This window comes from Anser anser, assembly GCF_964211835.1.
Source record: "Anser anser genome assembly, chromosome: 20".
Lineage (NCBI taxonomy): Eukaryota > Metazoa > Chordata > Aves > Anseriformes > Anatidae > Anser > Anser anser.
The window spans coordinates 11,384,447-11,400,630 of NC_139741.1; the positions used below are offsets into that span (position 1 = coordinate 11,384,447).

The window sequence follows — 16,184 nt, forward strand, 5'->3', positions numbered from 1 at the left end:
GGGGGAGTGCAAGCGACACGCACGTGTGCTCTGCTTGTACGTACTGAGGGTGCTGCACAGATGCATGCGTGGCACCGGGGGCATGGGCGCACGGTGCACAGCAATTGTGGTGATCCAAGATCCCAAATGTCTCACAAAGGCTCCTCCCCAGGTCCTTGAACCGTAACGACTAGGTCTTTCTTCCCCCGGCTCCCTCAGCGCGTGTTCCTCTGTAGAATGCCATGGGTTTTTCTGTCTCACTGAGCCGCCGCCATTCAGGGCAGCAGTTCAGCGTGTGCTCCATTGTCTGACAGGAGAATGTTTCTCCCCAGCTCCTTTTCTCCTGCCCTTGGGTAACATAAAGACTGAAAGAAGTACTTCTCCCCCATTAATGAGCTTTCCAACTGTTAATTTTGAGGTTTGCCCTTTGCTAGAGCTAGAGGCTTGTACCGCTTGATTTCTTAAGTGGGCATGGAAGTAAAATAAGGTGGAATTTGGTGAGGAGGCTGTATGTGCTTCAGTCTCACACCCGTGTCGCCCACAGACACAGTTCAGTTTCTCTGCCAGAGCTCCTGTGCCGTCCCCAAGGTGTTTTTCACACCTCTGGAGCCCTGGCCACCACGTGCTGGTGGGGAGCAGGTCCTGCGTGTAGTGGCTGACCCCTGGGACGTGGCGTCTCCCCTGTGATAACCGTTCTGATACCCAGCATCTCCTGGAAAGGGCACAAAACAGGGGTTAGCAGCGATAGGTACAGAGCGCTGGCCTATTGCGCTCTTTTATTTTTATTTTTTGTCTCTGTTCATACTGAGGTATCGTTGCTGTTGATCTGAATTTCTGCTCTGGGTTATCTTTTGTTTGCTGCAGGTGTGTTTCGTGGAACAAGAAGAGGAGACTGAGCTGCGATTGACCCAGGAGGTCCTGGACAGTGGCTGAGGATGGTGAGTACATATTCTAGTGCTCCTCTGTCCTGTGGTTTTTTGTTCTTTTTGTGTGTGTGTGTGTGTGTCCAAATATTGTGCTGCTCATAAATGTGAGAGAAAATACAAGAATTAGAAAGAAAAATGCTAAAGTATTGTGTATTATATATAACAATATAATACAGAGAGCTCTGTAGTGTGTCTGCAGTCAGGATGCTGTTGGCAGGAAAAAATTTACTGCTAAACTTGTTATTGAAATATACTGGCAAGCGAAGCAAGTAAGACTGGAATCCTCTTCTGCCTCCTTGGACTAGTGACATAGTCAACGATACTTTTTTTGTGGCTTACCAATATTTTTACTTTAAACGTAAAGTTAGGATTTCTCCTTCTGTTCCACTATCACCTCTTAATGAAGAGTTAACACCATGTTAACAATGTGTTTTGGTGGCACCAAAGTAGCAGAGATTTCACAATAATTTGTCAGAAAAAAATGTGGTTTAATAGAATCTGGAGGGACTGAAACACAGCCAAAATAGCCAGATTGCTGATAAACTTGAATAAGGTGACTCGAATGCCTCCAGCAAGAAATTATCCAAAATAAGCGCCATCTGATGAGAAGTCTTGAGATCAGGAATGTTGAAAGATAGGGTGAAAGTGTCTCTAGGGCCGTGCTTTGAACAGGAATTGGAACGTGACGTGGTGATACGCGTGTTTTGCAGTGGGTGGGCAGCAAGTCTGTGCATTGCTGCAGTAGCAGTATCGTGATCAGCTTTGTACTCACTGCTGTCAGAAGCACATCATTATGTTGGAAGGAGAGCAGAGAAGAACAGCAGAAGCAGTCAAAGGGCTGGGAATTCAAACTGAGGACTTGAAAATTTAGGTTAAACGTGTCAAAAAAAACCTGGCAGGCTGCTGAAGGAAACGGTGATATTTTCAGTGGGATTGTCCCCCATGTGATCAATTAACAACTGCAATAGGAAAGGAAATTTGCTGTCTACATTAATTGAACTGTCAGCTCTAGTAGCATAGAATCACAGAATATACCGAGTTGGAAGGGAGTCACCACAATCATCAAGTCCAGCTCCTGGCTCTACCCAGGATCACACGAAAAATCAGACCATACGTCAAAGCCTTGTGCAAGCACTTCTGGACCTCTGGCAGCTTTGGTGCCGTGACCGCTTCCCTGGGGAGCCTGTTCCAGTGCCTGACAAGCTTCCTGGTGAAGAACCTTTTCCTGACAGCTCCTGTCTGAGAACAGCTTCCCGTTGTTCCCTCGGGTCCTCTCACTGGGCACCAGAGATAGAACCTGAGGGAACGGCGTGAAGATGTATAGTTATTCATGCAGCATTTTTGGTGTAGCCCCTATCCTTGTGCTCCCTTACTCGGCTTAAGATCTCCTTTCCTCTCTGTTGGAAGAGCTTCTTGCCACGTTTCAGATCTACTAGCTTGCTTTGGGGTGGAGAGATGAAAGTATACCTTTGTTGTAACCTGATAAAGCATCTTATACTCTGAGTTGGAGTTATTCTGGTTTCAGATTGAAAAAGACCCAACAGTTTCTCTATACGAGATGGAGGTGAGATTGATGCAGATGCATCCAAACGTTAATGAAAAATTGAACCTTTTTCTTTTCTTAAAAGGACCTGATCCTATGCAACCTTTCCTGCTGTAACGTGTCACAAACACTCAAATGTTGCAGTGGCACTGGTAAAGCTAACCAACATCTGGATAATCCCGTTCTCTTTCTTTTGCATCTGTAGCACAGCATCTCACTGTCAAATCTTGGAAATGTCTGGATCGTACTTTGTGTCATGCTGAATCACTGAAAAACAACCAGCTCTTTCAAAATTCCTTGTTGTGTGCATGTTCGTGGCTGTCGAGAACTGACTTAAGTCAGCAACTCTGTCCTGGGGCTTGCTGCTTTTGCCCATACCTTTTCACGCCCAGGTTAGTGAGAGTGTGGGAAGTCAGGAAACCTACTCAGGTTTCCCTTTGTTGAGACAGGGCTGTCTCCAGGCTGGAGGCCACATGTCTGTGTCTGATTCTGGTTCCCTGAACTTCCCTCGTGAAACTGGAAGGGTCGTGCTGCTTCCTCCCAGCTAGAACCGCTTGTGTTTCGCGGTGACTGAGGCTGGGAGAACTTGCTTTGCTCTCTGTGTCCCAGGGAACCGGCGTTCGGGGGACCACACAGCATGTGGAGAGGCTGAGTAGACCCCAGCAAGGCTGGTTCGTGGCTATTCCAGATCCTGTAGTCTGAGAATCTCTGAAGGAGAGGACAGAGAGGAGGAGAAGTGAATATATGTGTGGAAAACGCATCAAAAATCCCTCCAGGTATGGTGGAAAAGGCCAGGGTCTACTGGAGAATGCTGCAGAGAGAGCCTGGGGGAGCATCTCTCTGCTGTACTCCCTCACGTCAGGACGTGCAGCTCAACTTTGTAACCCTGAAACAATTTCCTGATGTTTTATTAGCCCTCGGTAGATTTTTTTTTCCCCCATTAATTAGTCTATCTGCTTTTCAAAACCAAGTAAAGACCTGCAGCTGTGCAGACCCTGGCCTTTTCCACCTTACCTACGGCTGCGACGCGCCGTGCGAAGAGCTGCGCCCCCAAGCTGTGGGCAGCAGCCCCTCCTGCACCTGCTCCGTATCGTTTCAGCTGCCTGTCCCCAGCTCCTTGCTGGGAGTAGCTCCGAACGGGGGGGTTGCCTGTGAGCTGCTCCGTGCCCTTCCTGTAGGTCTGTCACGTTCCCCTCAGACAACTGAAGAGCTCTGTTGTTTGCACTGTGCTCTGTGCAGAAGGTGGCTCTTGCCTTTAATCCTTGTCTACGCTCCCGAAACCTATATCCTTTGTGGGGTGCATGGGCTGGAGCTTCAGACTTACTAAAAAGTTGGAAGCCTTTACTTTTCACTGGGCTCCTTTCACATGCCCTGGCAGGTGCATATCCTGAGCTGGCCCTCACTTAGTTTTAACCCGTAATAGTTTGGCTTCTTCTAGGCAAGAGGGTCTCCTTACGAATACCTGAAGATATCTTTACATTTTCAAAGGACCTTTTGAAAAGGTTGTATGCATTTTTCATATTATACTCAAATGTTCCTTTCTGGTCTTTGTTTTGCTTTTGTTTATTTTTCCTTTCGCAAGAAAAGAACCACACCCCCCTCACCCACTGTTTTGGGAAGAGGGTATAGGCTTTCTGCCTCCTGGGACAAGGGGGAGAAAGCAACTTACTGCGAGCTGTAGAGACAAGCGTTTATCCCCTCCTGCTTATCTGAGCTGCTTCCAGCAATTGAAGGTAGCTGCCTGATGCAAACCCTTACCCCAGCTGAGTCCTTCTGTGGGCTCTTCTGCAGCCTGTGCCCTCTGAGCAGGCCTGCATCGGGTGCTGGAGGCTGGCTGCTGGCTCCTGGGCAGGCGGCTTCGGCCCGCTGCAGGGAGGGCTGCTTGGAGACCTGGTTCCCTGTGGGCGAGCTGAGCTGGAGTTAATGAGCCGTGATGACTGCAGTCAGAGGGCAAAGCACCAATGCCCTCTGGTTAGTAAGGGCATGCCCCAAAGCTGGTACCTTGCTCAGCAGCACCCCGCTGCTACAGGTGCGTGGTCATCGCTTAAGAGCTTTGACTGCTTTGATTGGAAGAATCTCTTTATTTCTCCCCCAAAGATTAGCTGCTGATGAAAATAACCTTAAAGACAGCACTAGTGGTGGTTTAATCCTTAACTCCGGCTAATGGAAGTCCTAAAGAGCAACCAGCACCTTAATATGTTACTTAAACTAACCCGGCGGGTAAGTCGGTGCGGGCGCAGCTCTAACCGCGTGCCGTACAACTCGTGCTGCAGCATTCCCTGTTCCCAGCTGCTGTGGGTAGTGGGGCTGTCAAGATTTCCACCTCGACTCGTTCCCTTTGGAGGCTGCTGGCTGTTAGTTGGGGTGAGGCTTTGCAGTTTAGCCGTCCCCTGTCCCATCTCTGTGGCATATGGAGCTGTGTCCTTTCATCCCTCTTCTCAAAGGCTTTCTGTGTCGTGCTTGTGTTACGTGCTCACCTCTGGGCAGCTTTCTGAACAAATATTAAATGCATGGTATATCAGATCTACAACCTCTACTGTCATCTTGTAAAGATCAGAAGATGACATTCACCACCCCATTCCTGGTTCATGGGGTATAAAGCAGTAACCTCTCCTCTTCACACAAGTTTAGGTTTTATTTCTGGAAGGCCATCTCAATGGCTCAGCAGCCTTTTGGTTCACCAAGGACCTCTTTAGGCTTTGAGGAAATAAACTATTTTTGTAGAGAGACCCGAAACAAAGATGCCCTTCATATAAAGAAGCAGAGGAGGCAGAACAAGAAGTCCCTTCGACCACAGCTCATCAGCTGTCTGCATCAGCTCATGTAGATCCCCGGTATAGCAATTTATCTCACCCTGGTTAGGTATCTGTGCTAAGCAGGAGGATAAATTTTGACTTTTAGGACACGGGACTGTCTGCCCAAGACAGTTACTTCCCCCTGCCGTGTTTTTTTCCCCTGTTGTTTCTCTCCAGCTGGAGGCAGGCTGGGGCAGCCCTAGGGACAGGGCTGCGGGATCGGTTCTGCCATCCTGTGCAGCAGCCCTGGCACTCCGTCCGCAGGGCTTCTCTCCTCGCATAACGCTGCAGTGACAAAAAGCCCACCCTTAATCGTTAGAAGCGGTAGAAGTGGTGCCCTCTGCCTGATGTGAGGGTATTTACTGCCGTTTTGTGAAATGGAGGACAGCAGTCTGTTAGGATTGGGACAGACGGACCCGTTCTCAGAAGTCTGTCCAGGGTGATGGTGGTGGCATCCTGCAGGGGACGGGAGCACTTCTCCTCCTCCTGCCCGCCAGCTGCTTGCTTCCACCTTTCTGCAACGGTCACGTTTTACTTGGCGAGGGGTTACCAGCCCTGCAGTGTTTCATTTGCACTCTGTGAGGCACTGCAGACTTTGCTCGGGTGGCCTCTTGTTCTGGGAGGGGGCGTAGGGCTGTAGACCCGGGGAGCAGGAGGGAAGCTGCGAGGCGACTCGGCAGGCGGGTGCTTGCTGCTCGCTGCACTGCGCTCTCCCTGCCCTGTAGAGAGCTGGGCCAGCTTTTGACACCGGGATGTAATTCAGGGCGCTGACCAGCTCCAGGCCATGGGATTTCAGCGCCTCGGCAGCAGTCCTGTGCTGCCAGCACGGATCCTAACGCAGCCTCCAAATCCCTTCTGGGACTGCTACCTGCGGTTTGTGAGCGGAGCTGCACAGAGGGGAGGGAGGAGCAGCACAACACGAACGATGTGCATTGCTAGTGGGAGAAAACAGGGTTAATTACTACTAATCGGCCTTCTGAACGTGTTGACTGTGTTATATTCAGCTCCTCTCTTCCTCGAAGTACACAAAGCCTTTAGGATTGTTGCGGCTGGGAGAAATGCGGGAGGTTTCTCTCTGCCCCAGCATAAATGTGCATGTGCACAACACTCGGAGGAGCCCAGTTACGTGCAAACAACCTTGTCTTCCCAGTTCAGTCGTACGGTTGTTAGTGATAATGGAGGGAGCACCAGCTGCTCAGCTGGGGAGACATCTGACTTGGCATTTAGGAAATCCCTTGAGTTAAGCCAGCTAAAAGGAGGCTGCCGGCACCCTGCGCTCCCTGAGCCCGCTCGGTGCTGCAGCTGCTTGATTGCATGGACGTGAGAACAGATATTTTGTGAACTGGGATGACTCGGGAGGCTAAATTTGCAGTAGGAAGGGGTGAAAGTGGTGGAATTTGAAACTCTGCAGGCCTTTGACATGCTGCTAAGGCGTGGGGCTGGGTCTGCTCAGCCCCAGGCTTGGCTCTCGGGCACAAGTCTGAGCTGTGTGCGAGTCCTCTTCTAATGCTGCAAATGCAAAAATATTTCAGTTGAAGCAGGGGAAAATCTATTTGTGGATGTTCAGGTCAGCTTAGGTTAGAAATTCAAAGTAATGATCTGACAAGCGACCTCTTAACTCTGCGCAGCTGCAGCTTAGGTCTGTAAAGGTCCCTCTGCAACCTGAGCTGGAAGCAGCCCCTGTGCTGGGCCCTGAGCTGAGCTCTGTGTCCTGACCAGCTGGTCCGGAAAGGCTCAGAGCAGCTTGCTTACCTGCCTTGTCCACAATTTTGTATGTTGTAAACACGAGTCATACATTTTATGCACTCAGTACATTAAAGAGCAATGTGTGCATTGACTCTACCAAAGAGACTTCCGTGCTTCACCTATTGACAGATGTATTTTGTTGCTTTTCCCCTATGTGCATCAGGAAAAAAAAAAAGAAAAAAGAAAAATCTGTTTTATGTCTTTTATAGCTATACTTTCTTTCCAGAATAAAAGGTTTCTGCCACCTTTTGCTGCTCTGTTTTTTCAGCAGACCTCTGGCACTCACCCAAGAGGAGTACCCCAGGGGAACCACTCAGATTTGGCCAACACAAATCCTTAACCTTGTGCATAAACCTCTGTTCTCCTTATGTGTTGCCCTCGTATTGTAGCACAGGTGCCTTCGGCGCTGTGCTTTCTCCATGTCCTGCCTGGCAGCCCCGTTAGAGGAGAGCCCAGGGTGCCCGCTGGAGGCAAGGGCCTCTGAGCCCAGGCAATGGCTACTGTGGCACCCACCAGGTACCAAGTAAATGCTGGACTGGGACAGAACCAAGGGTAATGGTTAATGGGATTTTGTGGCTTATTCTTCCTCTATGCTTTTGTCCAGCATCCAAACAGTGTAGCCTGTGTGGCCTTTGGGGCAGTTGGTTTGCTTGGTTTCCCAGCGAGGGAGTTCATTGCCTGGGCCCTGCTGCCCTGCAGTGACACGGGACAGCACATCGGGGTGTTGCAAAGCTGTCCCTTGAGCAAGGCAGCTCAAAACAATCTAACCCTTAACAATTTTTGTGGAGAAATGCCCATGTCTTTTTATGTGACTTGAGGGAACCTTTTGAGATGCCGTTGTGTTGGTGTTGGCAGTCGGAGTTGTCTTGTGCTGACTGTGGGGCAAGCGGGTCCTTGGGGAGCCCAAAGCCGTGTTCTGGTCCGATGCTCCAGGAGGAAACAAGCTGGTCTGAGCAGAAGACCTGGGCCTGGGGCCTTGGAGGACTGATGAAGGGCTGGATGCCCCTTCTGTGTTTCAAGCAAAAGATTCTCACTTTTGCTCTTTATTTCCGGCATGCTGATCTCTGCCACCAAGATGTGGTGGCTCTGTAGGGTGCGATTCTTACCCTTTGGCTTCAAAAGCAGCAGCTAGGACAGTAGTTTTGAGGAGGGATGCTGTCCAGGCTCAGCGCTGCTGCTGCCCGTGCCAAGCAGGGCAGGGGAGAGCAGAGAATCCCAGCCGCCTCCTCGGTGGCAGGAGGCGGAGGGCCGGTGATGGGAATGGAGCTGGCGTTTCCCCAGAGGCTGCTGTCCTGTGGCTCCTGGGCTGGGTGGGACCTGGTGAGCCCGCGGTCTGCTCGGGGACGTGAGGAGTGGCGGGCAGAGCGAGGCAGCTCATCCCTGGGGATGCAGGGGAAGGGGCTGGGTGTTCAGCCCCGCGGCGCCTCCTGCACCGGAGGCATTCGCTCGGTGTCTGCAGCCGTTGCGAAACTGGCGGTGGGGAAGCTCCCCGACGGAGCCACCGCCCAGGCCATCAGCGAGGGGACCCGGTGGCCCCGTGCTGCTGCCTGCGCCACGGCACGAGCACCCGGAGAGCCAGTAGGAGCCAGACATCCCGCAAATCCGTGCGCCTGGCAGCCTCCGGGCAGCGCGGACGTAAAGGCTGGGGAACCAAACCCCCGTGGAGCAGCGGCGCAGCCCCTTTGTCCTCCCCTCCCAGGCCTGGCAGGGAGCCGCCAGGCTGCTGGAGGCCGAGGCGAAGGTCTGCAGCAGCGGGGCCGCAGCACAAAGCCTCCTCGCCGCTATTGTTCCCGGCATTCCCACCCGCGCCATCAGTGCGGCAGGAGCCCGGGTGCCGCCGGGGAGGAGCACCAGGCCTGGACTGCATCTCCCGGCAGCCCGGCGAGGAGCGGGCCGCGTGGCCGCTACCCGCGCGTCCTCGCCGGCCAGGTGCCGGCTGTGGGCATGGGGACGGGGGACGGGGAGAGCAGGGGTGATCCCCGTCGGCCTCTCCATTTTCTGGCTCGCCTGTCAGGGAGAAGCTTGGATGGCAGAGCCCTGCTCCGCTTCCCTCGGAGGTAGGTGGAGTCTGCCCGTCCTCCGCCCTCCCTCCCTCCATTGTCAGCGCAGCCGAGCGCGGCACCTGCTCCGGCCGCCCGCTGCAGGGATGCTCCTGCCCTTCGCCGAGGCACGGGGAGGCTGCGGAAATCCCTGCGCCGGGGCTCGGGAGCCGCTGCCGGCCGCAGCAAAAGGCCCGAGGAAGGAGATGCTGCTTGCGTGCGCCCAGCCCAGCTGCCGCCTCTGGAAATGAACATGAGTCTGCCAGGCCGCGTCTCCTGCTCTATGCTCAACTGCTTTGTAAGTGCTTTTTTTTTTTTTTTTTTCATTTCCTCCCCCCCCTCCTCCCCTCCCCGTCTGCTCCATGTCTGCAAGCAGGGCGGTAAGCCAGCTCATCTCTCCAGCCCCCGTGCTGAGCCGCCCGCCCCAGATCAGGCCTGTCCTTGAGGCCAGGCTGCCTGCAGGTCCTCCTGCCCCGCATCTTCCTGGCTCGGCGCGCTGCTGCATCCCGCTGGCCTCTCCCTTGCGAAGGGGGAAGCCCTTCTCCTCCCTTCCACGTGCCCTGCGAGACGCTGTGGTCCCTGCCGTGGCTGTTCCGCTCTCCTGCCCCAGCCCAAGGACACAGCAGCCGCCAGCCCAGCAGGTTGAGTCAGCCAAAGGCCCCGGTGGGTCCTTGCCTGGGGATGGAAAATGACCCCGCAGGGGCAGCAGACCCCAGGGGCACAGTGCGAGGCTGGGGTGCGTGAGCCCCCTTCCCGTGCTGACCCTCCCTGCAGGCCATGCTGAAGGAGGGGATCCCGAGCTCTCTCTTTTTTACCTTCTGTGAAAGCAGTTTTGCTCAGAGGAGATCTGATGCCCCATCCTGCAGGAACTCGTTGTCCCCCATCCCTCTGTCGTGTACGTCCGTTCCCACCCCCCCCCCCCCCCCAAAAAAAAAAAAAGACTCATGGCCAAATGGCTTCAGGGAAATCACTGGCTTGTGACGAGCGAGGGGTCCTGAGCTGCTGCTGCACCCCAGGAAGGGGCTGGGCAGGAGATGCAGAGATGCTCAGCCTCCTGCCCAACCCGTGCTGCGGGCAGGGAGGGACTCAAGGACACCCAGGCTGGTGGAGATCTCAGGCTGCTCTGCTCTAGCTCCTGCTGCTCACCGGCATTTCTTTGTGTGGCAGGAGACGAGGGTCTCCGCTCCCAGGCCAGCACCTCGACAGCCAAGCAGGGGCTGGTGGTGGGAGAGGCCCCGAGCCCCCGCGGCCTCCTGCGCCCCTCGCAGCAATGTGCAGGGAGCCGGTGAGCAGGTGAGGAGGTGCAGTGCCTCTGCCTCCGGCTGGGATCCACACCGAGTGTCGTGCGCGCTGTGGGCAGCTGGCCTCGACCCGTACGGGCCGCTCGCCGTCCCACTGCTGCGTGCCTGCTGGAAGGACCCTGCTTTTGGGGTGCTTGGGGCCGCAGGCTGAGCCTTCAGAGGAGGAGCGGGGTTCTGAGTCGTGTTCAGTGCCGGACGTGGCCCTCAGGGCATACGTGAATCACTTTCGGTTTAATCTCTGGTGAAAACATAAGGGGATTTGGCATCATTTTAAATATGGCTGAGCAGGGTTCTTATTTCCTCAGATTGAAATTTGGGGTTCTAGCTCAGGGAACTTAACCGGAAAAGTATTTCATTTTAAATTCTTCTTGTTACTGAATGCTTAGCAGAGTATTTCCTAATAACTGCTGGAGCTTGTAGAGGAGCACTAATGAGAGAGCAAGAGGCACTCTGAAGAAACATTCCTACAACAAAGTACTTCAGCACTTGGAATTAACGCCACCCTCAGCTCTCAGCGGCGAGTGTCTTCTGCTGAGTGTCTGGATGCCGCTCGTTCACGCAACGTGTTGGTGGTTTGGCAGAACGTGGGGTGAGGGTCACTGAAAATTAGGACCAGGATTTCATGAGCTACTGAAGATTCGCTAGTCCCAAACTGAGACACTCTTCACCTCTCCAAGGGTGGTGTGTCAAGGCTCCATGTGTCCTCTCAGACCACCTCTCTGAGACCTTGGCGGGCTTCCCAGAGTTTCCATCTGAGCAGGGTTGACGGTTTCAGGTGCCCTGAGGGAAAATGCCCTGCTTCGGTGCTGTCACCCGTCTGTAAGGCTTGCTGTGAATTGGGCGTACTTCGAGGCAATTGTTGTAGGTTTGCATTTCATACTTTCGTATTCTCCTCAAATAAAACTTCAGGCTCATCCTAGGTTTCTTTGGGCCAAGAGTGAGAAAAGCTCCCCAAAGAAAGGAGTCCTTTGTAGCAATAAGAGTAGGGTGAAGCTGGACTGTAGGTGGAACCCTCTGGGTTCCTTTCTGCTGTGGTTCCATGACAAAGTTCATGGGGTCACATTTGATGTGACAAATCACAGTTACTGTCACATCACTCCAAGATGCTGTGCATCATCGAGGTGTATCTGCTCAGCTTTCCAAACGGCACATGGCTAGAAGAGACAGATTTGGAGACCTGTGTCAGCTTTCTGCTGTGCTGTGGTGTTAGGCAATAGCAGGAGAAACTGCTGAGGTCCTGCAGCATCGGAGAGGTTTGGTCTGGAGGCAGAACAGGCATTTCCATCCACAGGTTCAGGGGATCCCCAACGTACTGGGGTGCCAAGAGTATCCAGAACTCTTGATTTTGCCTTTTCATAACATGCACTGGCTGGGGTCTGTCTCTTAACGTGTGTTTTGTTTGTAATGCAGGGTGAGGAAGGCCCTCCCAGTTTGGAGTACATCCAGGCCAAGGACCTGTTCCCCCCAAAAGAGCTTGTAAAGGAGGAAGAGTCATTGCAGGTAAGGAAGTAAGAAAACAGAAACCATCGGCTTCAGGATGTGGCAGGCTCTGTAGCGTGAAATCGGAGAGCACTTCTCCAGCCCAGGATGCGCTCCAGAGGCCGCAGGTTGGCCAGCACTGTAGGTCACACTCGCACCGGTGAGCCCTTCACGTGCATGGAGGCTGTGGGCAGCTGCTTGGTGCCTCCTCCCCCTCCTTTCCAGCCCTGCCAGGATGCTGCAGTTCACATGGCGTCACATCTGCTGCTCAGACACAGCTGAAGCATGATGCAACACCGCTGTTCTGGGTATTCCCTGCCCTCCACCTGTGCTGGCGGTGAGGAGCCGTGCTGCTGTATCACGCCGCAGCAGGCAGGCCCTCTGTGGGACAGGTAGCGTACCGGAGCTAGGCTGTGCTCTGGATGGCAATAGCGTGCCGTATTGCAACAGCTGATCTGACTCTCATGTACATTGCTCCCGGCGTTTTTCTGCTGCAGAGCTGTTGGAAAGAGAAACCGCCATATGGAAAGAGAAACCTGGGTGGTGCCAACCTCATGCTGCAAGAGACCCTTGAAAGAGACCCAGGTGCCACTGCTGCTGTGCAGCAAGGGCAGTGGGAGCCGAACCTCCCAGTGTTTCTGGCTTCTTTAGCACAGTCCCCTGCCACCTTGTCCCAGTGCTTGTCATCCTGCTCCTATGGCCAGAGCCAGGCACACAGTGTATGTTCTTACTGCTGCTGCAATAGTCGAGGATGCTCAGAGATTGGCATTGTTTCAGTAAACAATGCTGGTAAAAGCAAGGACTGAAATGTGACAGCTGGAAGGCTGACTGGGAAAGAGCAAACACGGGCTGGGAGGCGTGCAGAGGCTGCGGGTCGGTGTCCCGAAGGTAGAGCTTCTGAGGTGGCTCTGAACGGAGAGCACCTGGAGAAGAGCACAGCCTGCTTGAGTAGTCTTCATGGAGGACCATAAAGTTCACCCCTCCCAAAGGATAATTCGCATTCAGTAAAGAGAATAGTGATTTTTATTCTCTTAATATAAAATGAAGTCTGAAAGGGAGCCATCGACTTGATAACAAGCTGCATTCAGGCACCGACAGTTTATTCCAGGATTCCCCTGTCAGTTCTTGGAGCTTTACCATCCCATCTCTAATCTCTCTCCCTTCTGTTGCTGTGTGAAAGAGCCACGTAAGCAGACAAAATACATGCCAACTAAAAACAGCATTGGCAAGTATGCATAATAGACTGCAGAAATAGAGAATATTTTCTTAATGTCAAATAATTAATATTTTAAAGGGTTTTCAGACAGGTGCCAGCCTAAGGTTGTTATTTTTGTTCAAGTAACTTAAGGGAAAATTCTCTAGGACACTTGTTGCTTGCACAACACATCACATCTGAAATCCAGGAAATTCAGGTTTTAGGCATCATGTATCCAAGCCATAGATACAGCTTAGAAATAAAGACAACGTGGCCTGACTTGTATTAATTACAGTAAAATGATTGCTTCATAAGATCACCTGGCTGGCAAGTGAAGGGCTTTGGCTGAAATAGTTACGATATTTTTGCATAACTGGTTACCAAAATCACCTGGAGTAGGTGGCATTCGGGGAACAAAAAGGAGTCTGCTTAGCTAGGGCAAAGAGGCCTGATGAATTCCAGGCTGCTCCACCTTTTTTTTTTTTTTAACAAGAATAAAAAAAAAAACCACCACACATTAGTCTTGGCCATCTGCCAGGATCCCCTGTTTTAAAAATAGCTACAGCATGTCTGGGCTGATAGGGAAAAACAGACAGACATTTGATTTATCTGCTACCTAGATTAAAAGAAAAAAAATAATAATACAGGTAGCTTCATCACGGTTTCCTCAGTCTTACAAAGCACTATACACAGAGATTGCTTCACAGCCTTGTTAGCAGAAAGTGTGCCAACCTTTGTTTCGTTTATTTACCTGGATTAGTACCCAGGGGTTCTGTAGGGCTGCCGAGAGCCCCCTTTGCTCCTGTGGCGCAGCAGCATCACGCGCGTGACTGCACCTTGGGCAGAGGACTCAGGCAGCATCGGGCTGCATCTGGCACTGTGCAGAGCCTCCCTGAGGCTCCTCCTCAGCCCAGGCTGTGTCTGAGGTGGTTCCCTTCATCACGCGGCCTGCATCAGCGCTATGTTGACCTTCTGTAAGAAGTGGGGACCGTAAAGCCCCCACCTTGCATGCAGCACCCTCACAGCTGGGTGCCCACGGTCGGTACGCGTAGCGTTTGTGGCGCACACCTCTCTTCTGCAAGTAATTGCCTGCCTGCAGCTGCTGACTGCTTCCCGAGGCATCCTTGGCAGAAGAGCTATCCGGCGGGGCTGGGCAGCGGGTACCAGCGCTGTTTTGTGCTGTACCTGCTCTCAGCAGCGCACAGAAAGCACATCGATGTGATTTCCCACAGGAGATGCATTGTGGAGGCAGTAGGAGGAGCGGCTCTTGGCATTAATGGTGTGCAAAGTGCTCAGCATGTGTCCTAACGAGTGGTGTCTCCTTTCCAGGTCCCATTCACTGTGTTGCAGGGTGAGGGGGTAGAGTATCTTGGCCACGCAAACGATGCTGTGATCGCCATCTCCAACTACCGGCTTCATATCAAATTTAAGGATTCTGTGATCAATGTAAGTCTGGATCTGCCTGTTCCTGCTACCTGAACCGTAATCTCGTGCAGTATTTTGGGATGGGGAGTGGGGGAGGCATAAGCCATTTGTATGGTTTGCAGCCTGGGAACTGTGCCTCTTCAAAGATGCCAAGCCTGACATCTCTTATTACTGCTGGTCACGCAGTTGCTGTCCTGCTGCTGCATTTTGGAGGGCAGATGGGGTTCTTCTGTAGATGATAATTAGGTCTTTCCCTTGCTCTTCATTTTGAAGTTCAGCATTAAGCTCAGGGGTTTTAAGACTTGTTAACGTCTCTTGTAGGCCAGAGGCCGGTCTACCTGGCACTTCTCTTATTTGGATATCAGCATCCTAGAGTCAGCCAGTGGGAGCCTGAGGCTTTCTCTCACTGTATTGGCGTGCCATCTTTTATTGTAGCCTTAGTTTGGCTCAGTTGCCTGTGTTGATCTAGTTGTGATTTAGTCAGTAACCGGCCGATGGTGGGAGACTAGCCAAGGACAGAATAGAAATCAGAATAGTAATCCTTGAAGGAGACTCTATGCTGGATCATGAAGCTTCCTAAGCCTCGAAGTGGGTTTGTAATTTGGGCTAGGAGCTCGTGTTTGTTGGCAGAGCCATGGCTGGGAGCGATGGGCCTGTGGGCTGGGCTGCTGTTTCTGCTAGTATGATGTCTTGTCATGCACTGCTTCTGTCCCTTGCAGGTGCCTTTGAGGATGATGGAGAGCGTGGAGTGTCGGGATATGTTCCAGCTTCACATTGTCTGCAAGGACTCCAAAGTGATCAGGTAGCCGTTGCTATCTTATAGATGCCACTGCAGTTGCCGTGATCAGCTCTGGCATCTCTCTTTGTTCTGTCACTGGAATGAAGCTCTTTATGGTCAAGGTTGCTCTGCTTTTTCTAGGACTTGGTGCTTTATTCCTTTTTCTGGTTAAGCAGAGCAGAGCTCCCTGTCTTTGTCTCAGCTGGATGTATGTACCCACTGAGTATGATTTGCATTTGGGTTTCCAGGTGCCATTTTTCCACCTTTAAGCAGTGCCAGGAGTGGCTGAAGAGGCTAAATCGAGCCATTGCCCGCCCTGCAAAGCCTGAGGACCTTTTTGCATTTGCCTACCATGCGTGGTGCTTAGGAGTCTGTGTTGATGAGGAGGATCAACATGCCCATCTCTGCCGTCCAGGTAAGCTCCTGGCACATCTGCTTCCTGTTTTTTTGTCCAGAAGCACAGCAATGCAACATGAACTACTGTTCATAAACTGATGCCTTGCTGTGTCTTACGTTCTGCTGTGGCCACAGCCCAAGTTAATCTTGCTAAGGGCCATCCCGTACCTAGCCTAGACATCCAGCTGATGTCCAGATGCAGCTGGATAACACGGACAGTAAAAGGAACAATGAATAATAAGCACGCTAAGGAGCATTCTGAGCCAGCAGCACTTAAATCCCCTTCTCCCTTTCTTCTTGTGAATGAAGAAAACATCCCATCCTTTAGTACTTTCATCATGATAATGAGACAGCTCAAGCAGTCTTGTCCTTCGACAGTAAATGTCATCAGCGTTGAGGCAGCATCATTAATATCAGTCCATCTGCATCTCTTCTCCAGTGCTTAGAAATGTCATGACATTCCTGTGATCAAATCTGCAGAGATGTCTGGCTCATTTTTACTCAGGCACAAATGAAATGTTTGAATCCATAAAGAGGAAAACAGAGTTGTGATAGTGCCCTCGTGTGGATTGGAAGTTTGCC

The 16,184-nt window shown here is 52.2% G+C and overlaps 1 protein-coding gene across 3 annotated transcripts in view; it reads left to right on the forward strand.

Annotated features, from left to right (window-relative positions):
- The window catches only part of MTMR4 (myotubularin related protein 4), a 52,864-nt gene that overhangs the window by 15,308 nt on the left and 21,372 nt on the right, over positions 1 to 16,184 (forward strand). For 2 of the 3 annotated variants that reach the window (XM_083806256.1, XM_083806257.1), the window contains exons 2-6: positions 844 to 917; positions 11,740 to 11,829; positions 14,333 to 14,449; positions 15,148 to 15,230; positions 15,455 to 15,621. In XM_083806256.1, the coding sequence (XP_083662382.1) occupies positions 915 to 917; positions 11,740 to 11,829; positions 14,333 to 14,449; positions 15,148 to 15,230; positions 15,455 to 15,621 (460 nt within the window). In that variant the 5' untranslated portion in view covers positions 844 to 914. Of the gene's footprint in view, positions 1 to 843; positions 918 to 1,018; positions 9,327 to 11,739; positions 11,830 to 14,332; positions 14,450 to 15,147; positions 15,231 to 15,454; positions 15,622 to 16,184 lie in introns of those variants that run through there. The other variant, XM_083806255.1, reaches the window with a different exon arrangement.